At 43.0% G+C, this 12,962-nt stretch overlaps 1 protein-coding gene across 4 annotated transcripts in view; it reads right to left on the bottom strand.

Annotated features, from left to right (window-relative positions):
* The window catches only part of Dennd2b (DENN domain containing 2B), a 110,376-nt gene that overhangs the window by 53,381 nt on the left and 44,033 nt on the right, over positions 1–12,962 (bottom strand). For all 4 annotated transcript variants that reach the window (XM_042691474.1, XM_042691473.1, XM_042691475.1 and 1 more), the window contains exon 2: positions 250–354. In XM_042691474.1, coding sequence (XP_042547408.1) covers positions 250–329 — 80 coding nt within the window. In that variant the 5' untranslated portion in view covers positions 330–354. The remainder of the gene's footprint in view (positions 1–249; positions 355–12,962) is intronic.

Here is a 12,962-nt window from a genome sequence, read left to right as displayed (position 1 = left end):
CCACTTTGAGCCACAGCGCCACTTCCAGTTTTCTGATGGTTAACTGGAGATATGAGTCTCATGGACTGTCTTGCCCCTGGGTGGCTTTGAACTGCAATCCTCAGATCTCAGCCTCCTGAGTAGGTAGGATTACAGGCGTGAGCCACCAGCATCCAGCTTATTATTAACATCTTAGTAGGGATCTTTCCAGGACTCAGACTATTTGACTGACCCTTCATGTCACTTCCCCAGCAGTTCTCCCCTACCTACCTGCTCAGAGTCTCCCGGGGGGCCTTAGTGCCTCCAGCTCCATGGGTGATGCTGGAATTCTTGTTGGCAGTCATGGTCATTTCGGCTCTCTGCAAACCCTGAGCCCTGAAAAAAAGATAAGGCCTGTAAGCTGAGTTTCCACAGGCAGCCAAAAGCACCTCAAACATCTTCCAGATGACCTTTGGCTGGGAGGAGAAAGCATTTTCCCACATATGTTTAACTGCATGTGTTACAGCTTAAGAACCTCAAGAGACCCCTGGCTGAGGTAGGGAAGAGTCTATGAGCTAGCAGGTAATTAATCACCTTTAGAAAATGATTTAAGCATAAAACAAAACAAAAACTTTCTTCTCCATCCCACCTCTCTTCATTTCTTAAATGAGTTTCCCAAACTTCTATCATTCCATTCAGGATTTTTGTCACATTCTGCATACCTTCTGTCCTACTATCTATTCAATTCTTTTTGTGGATAAACTTAAAATTGATTTCTTTCTCCTAAAAAGAACCACTTAAAGTTATTTTACACAATGAACTGCTGTTCTTTCATTAAACAAATACTTATTAAGCAACTATGTCCAAGGCAAATAGTGATCCTGAAAAGAGTAAAACAAGGTGTCAGACTACTCTGATAAAGTAACATCTGAGCAGATATCATACAATTGTGAGCTATAAGTGCTACACATATTTTTCTAATACTCATTAGAACAAAATCAATATACTTTAAGGCATAAACTATATATCACTAACAGTAAAAGAATCATGCTTTAGCCAGATGCCAGTGGCTCACAACTATAATCCTAGCTACTCAGGAGGCTAAGATCTGAGGAGTTTGATTCGAACCCAGCCTGGTCAAGAAAGTCCATCTTCACTTAACTAACAAAAAAGCCAGAAGCAGAGCTGTGGCTCAAGTAAGAGAGTACTAGCTTTGAGCACAAAAGCTCAGGAACAATGAATGCTAGGTCCTGAGTTCAAGCCCCATGACTGGTACACACATGTACATATGCATGCACACATGCACACATACGTACACACACAATAAAACATGCTTTAGAAAACACTATTTTACTTAATAATAAAAGGAAGAAAATATTAAACTTGTGAGTATATCCAGATAGAAAAGGAAGAAGTAAAATTACCTCTATTTTTGTTATTTTTATAATAGAGAAAATACACACACACACACATTAAACTTGTAAATGAGGCCCTTGTCTTGAAGGTTTGGTCCCCAGCCCAGCACACTACTGGGAAGTGTTGGAACCTTTAGAGGGTGGGACATGGGAGAAGGGAGTCTAATTCCTCTCTGGGGACATGCTCTTGATGTGGCATTGAGTCTACAACCCCTTTGTGTGTCTCTCTTTACTTCCTGGCCACTATAAAGTGAATAGTCCTCCCTTGTCCTATGTTCCCCCCTCAATACAAGATGACCATGGACTGAAACCTTTGAAGCCACCAAGGAAAGTAAAACTGTTCCTCCTCATAAGTTGATTGTTTCAGGCATTTTGTCACAGAAATGCAAAACTGACTAATACAGTGAACTCAAAATAGTTTGCAGGATGTAAAAATCAATACTAAAAATCAACTATTTCTGTACGCTAGCAACAATCTACTAGTGAAATTAAGAAAGCAATTCCATTAACAACAGCAGTAAGAATAAAACTAGAATAAATTGAGCAAAGATTTGTGCACTGCGAACTATCGTTAAAAAAATTACAGACATAGAAAACCAGAAAGATATCCAGTGTTCACAGATTAGATACTTTTAACACAGCAATACTCCCCAAATTGGTATATATATTCAATAGACTATCCATCAGAATTCCAGCTGCTTCTTTGTAGAAACTGATAAGCTGATCCTAAAGTTTTAAGAAAATGCAAGGGCCCTAGAGATAACAAAAAATGGATCACAGACCTAAATATAAAAACTAAAAGTACAAAAACAAAGTTTAGAAGACAACGTAAAAGTAAATCTTTGTGACAGGTGTGATTCTTAGTTATGACAACAAAAGTACAAGCAACCAAACAGTATAAACAGCAAAAGACATAGGTTGGCTCATTGTAACAATAGGATGTACAAGACACTATGTTGAAAACGAACTTTACAACTTTGGGGGTGGGGAGAGGGAAGAATTGGGGAGGTGAGGAGGAAAGGGATGGTAGAAGAAAAACAAAGGAGGAGGTAACAACGCTCAATAGGAAATGTACTCATTACCCTACTCATGTAACTATAACACCTCTGTACAGTATTTTTCAATAAAAATATTTTTAAAAAACAGCAAAAGAAAAAAGAGATAAACTGTTTATATCAAAATAAAAAAACTTGGGCTCTCACATAATAATAGCATACAGAATGAGAGACATTATTTGCAAACCATATTATCTGGTTGTATCTAGAATATATTGTTAGATCTATGACCCAATAATAAAAAAGCAAATAACTAAATTAAAAGTTAGACAAAGGGATTAGGCACCAACATCTCACATCTGTAATCATGATGATTATGGTGATGATAATGATGGCAGTCTTTCCACTAGTACATCTCTCCACAGTGACTCTGATGAGATATTCTTTACCTGCAGCCTGGTTTACCAGTGCCCAGTTAAGTGCTTGGCATATAGCTGTGTGTGCAACTAAAGAAGTATAAAGGAGTTAGATGTGGTGGCTCATTTCTATAATCCTACCTACTCAGGAGACTGAGATTGGATTACAATTTGAGGCAAGCCTGGGCAAAAATTTCACAAAAACTCATTTTCAACCCCATCTCACCACCACAGAGGGCTACCTGTCATCCCAACTATGAGGGGAATGTAAATGGGAGGGTTGGAGTCCAGGCTAGCCTTGGCAAAAAGAAATTCCTTCCCCCCCAAAAAAAGAGAATGCAAAAGGGAATGAAAATGGGTCTCAAATGGTAGAGCGCTTGTCTAGCATGCTCAAATTCAAACTCCAGTACTCTCCCAAAAGAAAAGATAAAAAAGAGAAGAGCTAGCCTAAGAAAGCTTTCTCAGGCTAGCTCCCAGGGCTCTTACAGCCCTCAGTGCTACAAGGAATCAAATTACTGTGCATCAGCTTCCAAGTGTGCCCAGGGCAGCAAAGATCACAGTAATCATCACCAGCCTCCAAATCACGCTCTCTCAGGTCCAGGGCAGGCCCTCTGGGAAAGGGCTGAAGATGTCTGCAAAGGCCAGAAACTGAAATATAGTAGAAGAACATGATGAAACACATACTGTTTCTTTCCCTGAATGTGCAATCTTAGGAGGCTGACCCACTGCTCTGAAACGCAGTCGTAAATGAGAACAGAGTCGACCAGTAGGAAGGAAAAATGTAGCTGGCTGTGACATTTGGGTGAGATAAGAAGAGAAGTCCTGTAAAGATTGAACCAAGAGAGGAGGGGAACATAATTGTTCCCAGGACATGGCAAGAACCCTCAGTTACCCCTTCTGTACAAGTGTAGATGTCATTCTCAGAAATGGCCAAGGAATTCAGACCTCCTGGACAGGCAACTGCTGAGGGATCCCCACACAGAGATGCCAACTTGCTGTCTTCACCCACCTGCTCTTTCAGGGCCAGGTCTATCAGTACAGGACAATAACCTCAATACAAGAAGCTGAAAGGCAGGCTGATCCTTGACCCCTGACATAAGTATCCATTGGCATAAGCATTGTTAGTATACAGGCTTCCTGGGCCATAATGCTTCTCCCAGCCCTGTAAGAGCCTTCCCCTACACTTTTGATCTGGTACTTTGCCTAGATAAAAGACACTGTGAAATGGTGAGATGCTCCTTGAGAATGGGGCAGAGAAGCAAGGGTGGGAGGCTGGTCTGAAGGACCATCAATGGCAAAGATGAGGCAGAAATGGCATGTGTGGAAATCAAATTGTTCAGTGGGCATCTACCACCAATCACCTCGAAAACCCACTTTGACAAATGAAACAATGAGGTGAAGTTGCATCCCAGAGAAAGGAATGTAGTGAGGTACCCTGGAGGTTCTCAGGCCCTTGAGGTACAGTTGAAAGAATACCTGGCAGTATGACGCAGATACCTGCAACCAACTCTGCCTCTCTCCACTGCTAACTGTAATGCTGAACAGGTAAGCCCCAAAGACTCACTTTCTGCACATAACAGCAAATATAGTAGGGTAACCTACCTCCTATTATTGCTATGCTGGGCACAAAATAGCTTAATAAATGTTTGTTGTTTCCCCACCCTCCCAGATCCCGTATATTTAGAAGAAAATTTCTCCATTCCTGAGCCTGACTCACTGTCGTCTCCGCCCACGCGTGTGTGCGTGCGTGCGTGCATGTGTTGAGGCTCAAAATCAGGGCCTCACACTTTCATTGTCGTCTCCTCCTCTGTGTGTGTGTGTGTGTGTGTGTGTGTGTGTGTGTATGTTGAGGCTCAAAATCAGGGCCTCACACTCTCAGCTTTTTTTTGCTCAAAGCTGGTGCTCTATCACTTGAGCCACACCTCCACTTCTACCTTTCTTCTGCTTAGTTGGAGGTGAGAGTCTCCAGTTTGTCTGGACTGACTTTGAACCTGTCCTCAGATCTGTGCCTCATGAGGAGATAGGATTAAAGGAGTGAGTCACCAGGCTGTGAATCATCTTTCACACCCTCTGGTACTACCATTCCTTCCATTTACCCTAAGACAGGTATTGTGTAGGTGTAAAGATATAAAAATGAAGAGATACAGTCCCTGCCTTAGAGGAGTTCCCATCAAGGGGAAGTGGTCATCAGGAAAGCCTCAAAGGGAGGTCAACTAAGCCTTAGCTAACTTGTTATCCACAGTAAAAGAAACTAAAGAAAAGCTAAGCTAGATATCAGTAGCTCATCCCTGCAATCCTAGTTACTTACTTAAGAATGGTTCAAGGCCAACCAAGATAACAAAGTTCTTGAGACTCCTTCTCAACTCATTAGCATGGCCTTGTGGGATATACTTGTCATCCTAAGTTATGCAGAGGGTGAGTATGAGAATTGCAGTTCCAAGCCAGCTAGAACAGAAAAGTTCAGGAGACTCCATCTCAATGGAGAGAAGCTGAATGTGGTAGGGAGTGCCTGTCATCTTAGCAACTACTGGAAGCCTATTACAGGCAGATGGTAGTTCTGTCATGTGGCCAGGGAAGGAAGTAAGACCTTACTTATTTCAGTAGCCAGCAAAAATGGAGCTGGAGGCATAGCTCAATAGAGGAGTGGTTGCCTTGCAAAGGTAAGGCTCACAGTTCAAATTATTTGTATGATGCAATAGATAAAGTTATAAGCATCTTACACATATTAAATCATTTAACTCCCTTGATACATCTCTGTTTAATTTATACTTCATTAAGGAAGCCAAGATACAAAGCAGGCAACCTGCCTGCCCAAGCCACACAGTATCAAGTGACTAAGCAGTGATCTGCACCAAGGGGTCTGCACTGGTCCTCCAGTTCTGAGCCAGGACTGTATTTTACCTCCTGGGGGCTTTCCATTCTGTCTTACCACTCTATGAGGTTGAAGCAATACAGCCCTATTTCTCCAATTAGAGAGTCTAAGAAATTAGATGATTGGCCCAAGATCACTCGTCCAGTGAAAGGACATGATTATGGGCCCAGATCTGACTGTCTACTTACTGTCATTAGCATTGATGGGGTTAGGAGGGTGTTAAAATGCAGAGCCAGGTCCAACTTCTGCTTCCTAAATGGAAATCAAGGGGGATAGGCCTAGAAATGTACATTTCTCTCATACACCTTTTAACTCTGTCTTGTAACATGTTAAGAACTTGAAAAGGTATGAGAGGTCACTCACTACTCATCATCTTCCCAAGAGATTGACCATAGCAAGAAAAAGGTAAGCACTCAGCCCCTCCTCCTCCCTTCCCTCTAAACCTTAGCCTCTTCTTTCCTGCACAGAACAACCAGCCTTCAACAACTAAAGAAGAGGTACATGGCTGGACCCAATGAATCTATTATCCATGTCTCATCTCAACAGTTTCCTTAGTCTTCAACTGTATTCCAGTTTCTTGTATCTTAAAAACACTTTTCCTGCTCATCTATCCTGGTTGCTAACAATCTCTCAATTTTTCCACATTTCTAAACTCCTGGGATAAGGAGTTAAACTAGAAGTCATAAACTCACAGTTCACAACAGCAAAGACGTGTCTTTGTTTTTAAGTAATGTGAACTGGTCAAATACTTTAGAAATTTATTATAAATAAAAATTCCAATTCTGCAGTTCTGTAGGGCCCTAGATGGCCAGAGCTGAGAACAGGTGACCCGTTTCAATGCAGGGTGCCCTCTTCAGTTCAGCATGGATTCCCTGCCCACTGCCTCCACCTGGCCAGTAGGTGAGCACACAACTCTAGAGCCCATGTTGTAACAGGAGGGCTGGGAGTCACCATGTTGGCAACAGCCACACAATATCTCCTGGCTGGCAGGGCATGGGCAATGCAGGGAAGAAGAGACTGTGTTACTGAGCACAGTTTCTCAGCTGCTTGAAACCCTCATCTAATCCCCTCACTGCTCCAAGAAGGAAGATTCTCTGGAAGGCTCCTTGCTTTTTTTGCTCAGGTAGGATTCATCTCACAACATAATCCAACTCACCATCTAAGCCACAGATGCTCTCCAAAGAGATCCAAAGTGGGATGCTTGGGATCGGTCTCTGAAAGGAGCTCTTTCTCAACAGTGCTCACCTCTAAGAAAGAGCTTTCCTATCTCAGAGCATATGGCCTGTTTCTCTGTTCAGGTTAATGTCCACTTGGTACCTTTTTACAGGTATAACTGTGGGGTGACAAGCAGGCAAGGGAAGCCTCCCAGCCTGCTGGGGTCAGAACCACCTCTGAAAGGAAGGAGAAATACTGGCCAGCACTCTGCTTCACTAGCCCAGGCCATAAGCTGGGATACCTGACAAAAGAAATCTCTAAACTACACAAGAAAATTGCAGCTAACAGCCACATTCCTAAGATTTCCTAAGCAATCTGCTCACATGAAAGTTATTGCTTAAGAAGCAGCTCTAGGGGACAGGAAAGGTGGTAAAGGGGACTGAGCTTATGTGCAGGCTATGAAAACATGGCCAGGACACTGTCACCAGCACAATGGCAGTGTACAGCCGGGGGTCTCCCTGCCCCCAGGGCTACCTAGCCCAGTAAATACATATTTAGCTCTCCATCTGCTTACTGACACCTTCCTGCTCCTTTCCTTCGACCAGAAGCCCTGTCGGGCAAATCCTCAGTAGATGGGCTAGCCTTTTATTTCTTCCTCTAAGAATCCTAGTGTACCAATAATGACACTCATATCCCAAAAGGCTTCACAAATTCAACCAAGTCAGATGATTCTTCATCTTCCTCCTTGATACTTGAATGTCTTTGGATTCTCACATATCAGCCCCTGTTCTCCTGAAGCAAAGAAAGACCCTGCTAAATTCCCTCTGGAAAAGCCTCCCACCTGCTCCCAGGAGGAAGTTATGCACAGCTCTTCCAGGTCTCTTCTGATGACTCCTCCCGCCTGGCTCTCCAAAGATTAAAAGGGGACCCAAACACAGGTTGAGAACTGGAGAAATAGCTATGGTCTCATTCTTTCTTTCCTTCTTTGCCAGTCCTAGGGCTTGAACTCAGGGCCGGGGCACTGCCCCTGAGCTGCTTTTGCTCAAGGCAAGCACTCTACCACTTTGAGCCACAGCACCACTTCCAGCTTTTTCTGTATATGTGGTACTGGGGAATTGAACTCAGGGCTTCACATGAGCAAAGCCACATTCCCAGCCCATGGTCTCTTTCTATCTTCTTTCAAAGTTATTTATTTATTTATTTATTGAGCCACAGTGCCACCTCCTCTTTTTGTCTTCTTCTCTCTTTCATATTCTGCCCTGCCATATCTCCTTTCTCATGTTTACACACAGGGAAAGTCATTGTTAGAATGGGTTTTGAGGGCCTGGGAAGGTGGCTCAGTGGTTGAGTGCTTGCCTTGAGCTAAAGAGCTGAGGGATAGTGCCCAGGCCCAGAGCTCAGGCCCCATGACCGACAAAAAAAAAAAAAAAAGAATGGGTTTTGGGCTCTATGTGCCTGAAAATAAGAGTACCAGTAGTTTACACCTATAATCCTAGCTGCTCAGAAGGCTGAGTTCTAAAGATCATGGTTCAAAGCCAGACAGTTCAGAAGAGTCTGGATCTCCAGTTAACCACCAAATAGCCAAAATGGAGCAGTGGCTTAAGTGGTAGAGTGCCAGCCGTGAGCAAATAAAAGCTAAGGGAGAGTCTTAATTCAAGTCCCAGTACCAGCACTAAATAGAGAGAGAGAAATAGAGATTACAGGAAAAAGAGAGAAAGAAGGTATACCAGGACCAATTGTCAGGGATCAAAATGATTTAGAAATGACACCAGGAGCCAGGTGCTGGTGGCTCACGCCTGTAATCCTAGCTACTCAGGAGGCTGAGAACTGAGGATCCCGGTTCAAAGCCAGCCTGGGCAGGAGAGACTATGAGACTCCTATCTCCAGTAAACCACCAGAAAACTGGAAGTGGCGCTGTAGCTCAAGTGGTAGAGCACTTGCCTTGAGCTGAAGAGCTGAGGGACAGCACCCAGGCCCAGAGTTCAAGCCCCACGACCGACCAAAAAAAAAAGAAAGAAATGACACCAGGAGGCTAGGTGCTGGTGGCTCATGTCTATGAGCCTAGCTACTCAAGTAGGAAGCTGCAAGTAAGAAGGTCATGATTCATAGCCAGTCCAGGAAAAAAAGTTCAAAAGAGGAGCTGGGAAGGTGGCTCAGTGGTAGAGCGCTTGCCTTGCATGCTCGAGGCCCTGGGTTTGATTCCTCAGCACCACATAAGCAAAAAGAAAAAAAAAGCCGGAAGTGGCGCTGTGGCTCAAGTGGTAGAGCGCTAGCCTTGAGCTGAAGAGCTGAGGGACAGTGCCCAGGCACGGAGTTCAGGCCCCACGACCAGACCCAAAAACAAAACAAAACAAAACAAAAAGTTCAAAAGACCCCTTCTCAATAGAAAAAATTGAAGCCAAGTGCCAGTGGATCATATCTGTAATCCTAGTTATTTAAAAGGAAGATCAGGTTTGAGCCATCATGGACAAATAAGAGTCGTATCTCCAATTAACCAGCAAAAAAAAAAGCCAAACAAACAAACAAAAACAGAAGTAGAAGTGTGATCTAAGTGTTAAGAGTGCTAGCAGTATGTTAAAAAGCTAAGTTCAAGCCCCAGTGCTGACACTAAAAGAAACAGAAAAATCTTCCTATTTACACTTCCTACCATAGTTGGTATTCCAGGTCAGACTAGGGTAAAAGATTCTATCTCAAAAATATCTAGAGTAGGGGGCGGGGGGGGGGGGGGGGGAGGGGGGTATGATTGGGTGGGAGGGAGGGGGTAAGCTGGGAAGGGAGGTGAAGGGTAAACAAAGGAGGAGGCTGCAATGCTTGGTAAGAAATGTATGCATTATCCTGCCCATGTAATTGTAACCCCTCTGTACAGTATGTTCTCAAATAAAATAAAATAAAATTTAAAAAAAAAAAAGAATAAGCCAAGCTCAAAGAAAAAAAAAAAAAAAATATCTAGAGTAAAAAATGCTGGGGGTGTGGCTCATGTAGAGCTTGAAGCCCAAAGTTTTAACGCCGGTATCTCCAAAACACAAAGGGATGGTAGGCACTAAGGAGGATTTCTCCAGTCAATTCCATCCCTTTTAAAATGTTGGATCCCTTTTCTCCTTCATTAGTTCTATATACCTCAAACCCTCAATCCTTTCCATTTCAGAAGAGATTCTCAATGCCCTTCAAGCAAAAATGTCAAGGGGATAGAAAGCCTGCTTTGCTGGGAGGTCAGAAAGATTTCTGGGAGTTTCCAGATCCTTATGAGGATTAAGTCTCCCTCAATCAGCCACAGGAAAAGATAATTTGTTGTTGAATAATAATCAGCAAAATATTAAGAACTCTTTCCATCTCTTCACTTTCCACTATCACTCCTACATCGCCTTTCCCAACACTCATTTGAAAGAAAGCCCTATTTTAACTTTGGCGTTTCAACCTCAATCAGTTTTAAATCCCTTTTCCTGCCAGATGGTTTTATCTACTTTAGCACAGATTCTGGAGAGGTTTAAAGCTGGGTTTATACACTTCCCCAAAGCCTGACCTGGGGTGAGAGCTTGTTAAATAACTCTGGGGCAACTGTTTGCTTGTAAGATAGTTTCAAAGCTCTCCACATAAGCTGCTTCTGCCAGTCCTGATACTCAGCTTCTCAGCAAAAGTTTATCCTAGCATTGGCAGGGTGATGAAGCCATTCTGCCCAATGACAGGTCACCACTTCCATACGGAAAGCAGAATGGATGCTGGATGCCACTGCCTCACATCTATAATCCTAGTTACTTAGGAAGCTCAGATCTGAGTGTTGAGATTTGAAGCCAGCAGGGGAAATAAATAGATGAGATGCTCATCTCCAACTAACCAGAAGAAAAGTCAGAAGTGGATGTGTGGCTCAAGTGGGAGAGCACCAGCTTGAGCAAAAAAACTAATAAGCAAGAGCAAAAGAGATTGAGTTCATGCTCTAGTAATGGCACAGAATGAAAAAGAAAGGGAAAGGAATGGGAAAAGGAAAAAAAGGAAAAAGAAAAAAGGAAGAGAAAAAGGGAGAAAGAAAAGAAAGAAGGGAGGAAGGAAAGAAAAGAGAAAAAAAGGAAAGAAGAAAAGAAAAAGAGGAAAGAAAGGAAGAAAGAAGCAAGCAACGGAGCTTGTTAACCACCAACCCTGCTCTGGAATGAACCACTGATTTCTTTCACTTGGGCAAGAACATGGTGGGTTCATAATCATAATGCTGATACAAAGGCCACCGTCCTGGCTCCTGTCAGCGTCTTGCCTCTGGCCGCCACATAAGGCTACAGTGATTGCCATTTCCTGTACATGCCGGGAATGTTTGTTCCTCTAAGCTCTTGTCCCCCAATTCCTTCTATCTTGAATGTTTCTACCCCCAGCTCCTCCTTCCTTCTTAAACAGCCATGTCAAAAGTCAACTTCTTTCTGCAACCTTTCCTGCCCTAAGTCCTGCCTCATTCTCACCCTTCCCATGCTCTCTGATCTGGCCGAACTCAAGTTGATGGACAGCAAAAGACCTCTTCTACTCTGGAAAAGCATGCCTTTTACAAACTGTACCTTCTCAGAGGAAGAAGAAATAAGAAGCAATAAAGGGACTGGGCAAGTCTCAGTATCTGAGCAGTCCCATGGCAGCACAGAGAGAGTAACTTTGTCTCTGGAATGAGAAAACAAGACCAGAGAAGCCAACTACAAAAACAAAGTCAGCGGTCACACCTATCATCCTCAGGAGCTAAGGTATGAAGATCTCCAATTAAGCAGTAAACCCAGAAGTAAATGCATAGTTCAAGGGGTAGAATACCGGCTGTAAGTAGTAAAGCCCAGCAAGAAAAAAAGGCACACAAACACAACATGACACTCTGGAAGAATATTGGTTAATGGATTTACTAAGACCAAATATACTCATCCTTCATGACCTGATAATCCTTCTCCTAGGTATACACTCAACAGGAATGTATACACATGTTTCTGCATACTAACTGGCAAATCTAAGAATGTATACCAAAGCATGACATACTTCAATAAATTGTTTTAACATTACACACAGCTTGCAGCTCTTAGAAAATCTGAGAACATTAGATCCTTAGAACAAGATTATCAAATAGTAGAGAATAATTTTCAAGCCACAGGTCTTCGTTGGGGTTCAATTTCCCTATGGACTAATGCTTTCTGTCCCTCAATGTTGGAAAGCAGCAGAAGAAAGCACACCTGTGTGGCCCTGAAATCTTGGTTCTATGCACGCATGTTATTTCATTTAATCTTTACCAAAACTATACCAGACAGCCATTATTATCTCTATTTAAGGTTAATTTGCCCAGAGTATCCTAATAAGCAGCTGAACCCACAGTCTGAAAAGGTTGGCACTGGGCTCTGTAATGGATACCAGAGTAATTAGTTCTTTAGTCTCTGCTATATCTTATGGCAGGAAACCACTCTCCATCTCAGTATATCCCGGTGGTCCCGCTCTGTCTGGACAGAGAAAAAGCAGAAAATTCCATGTCTATTCCTCCAAAACCCAATTTTTCTAGGGATGGGACATTTCTGGGCAACCTGGGGGCACGGACACACACACACACACACACACACACACACGCATGCACAGTCAAAGCAGGCCTCCCTCTAACATTTCAGTCCTTAGAGATCTGAGAAAGCAGATAACAGGAGTCTGTCCATTCAGCTGTTCAACTCCGTTATAAGTCATTATGGTAAATAGACAGTGCCTCCTATTCTGCCTTCAAACAAGAGCAACTGGTACTTGGCAATTCTAAGACTATAGTTCTCAAAATGTGTGCTCAGGTACCCAGAACACCCTGGTGAATTCATGGGGCTAACTGCAGTTTCAGTGCTGAGAGAAAGAGCAATACTCAGCATTTCCAGGTACCCTACAAGTTCACAGTTTCGACATAAGACTGCACCACATTTTTTTAATGGTATCATTTCTTTGTGAAGCTGGATTTCCAGTTTAGGAAATGATGGCTATCCCAACCTGAGATACTATGCAGCATTAGTAACTGTGGTTAGATATTAAACTTAGCTGGGCACCAGTGGCTCACACCTGTAATCCTAGCTACTCAGAAGGCTGATATCCAAAGATCATGGGTCAAAGTCAGGAAAAATCCATGAAACTCATATCTCCAATTAACAATCAAAAAGTCAAAATTAGACTGTGGCTCAAGTGA

Source organism: Dipodomys spectabilis, unplaced genomic scaffold (genome assembly GCF_019054845.1).
Source record: "Dipodomys spectabilis isolate Male_0828 unplaced genomic scaffold, ASM1905484v1 ptg000145l, whole genome shotgun sequence".
Classification (NCBI taxonomy): Eukaryota; Metazoa; Chordata; class Mammalia; order Rodentia; family Heteromyidae; genus Dipodomys; species Dipodomys spectabilis.
Note: the sequence above shows the minus strand (reverse complement) of the source record. Positions and strands in the feature narration are given on the sequence as shown.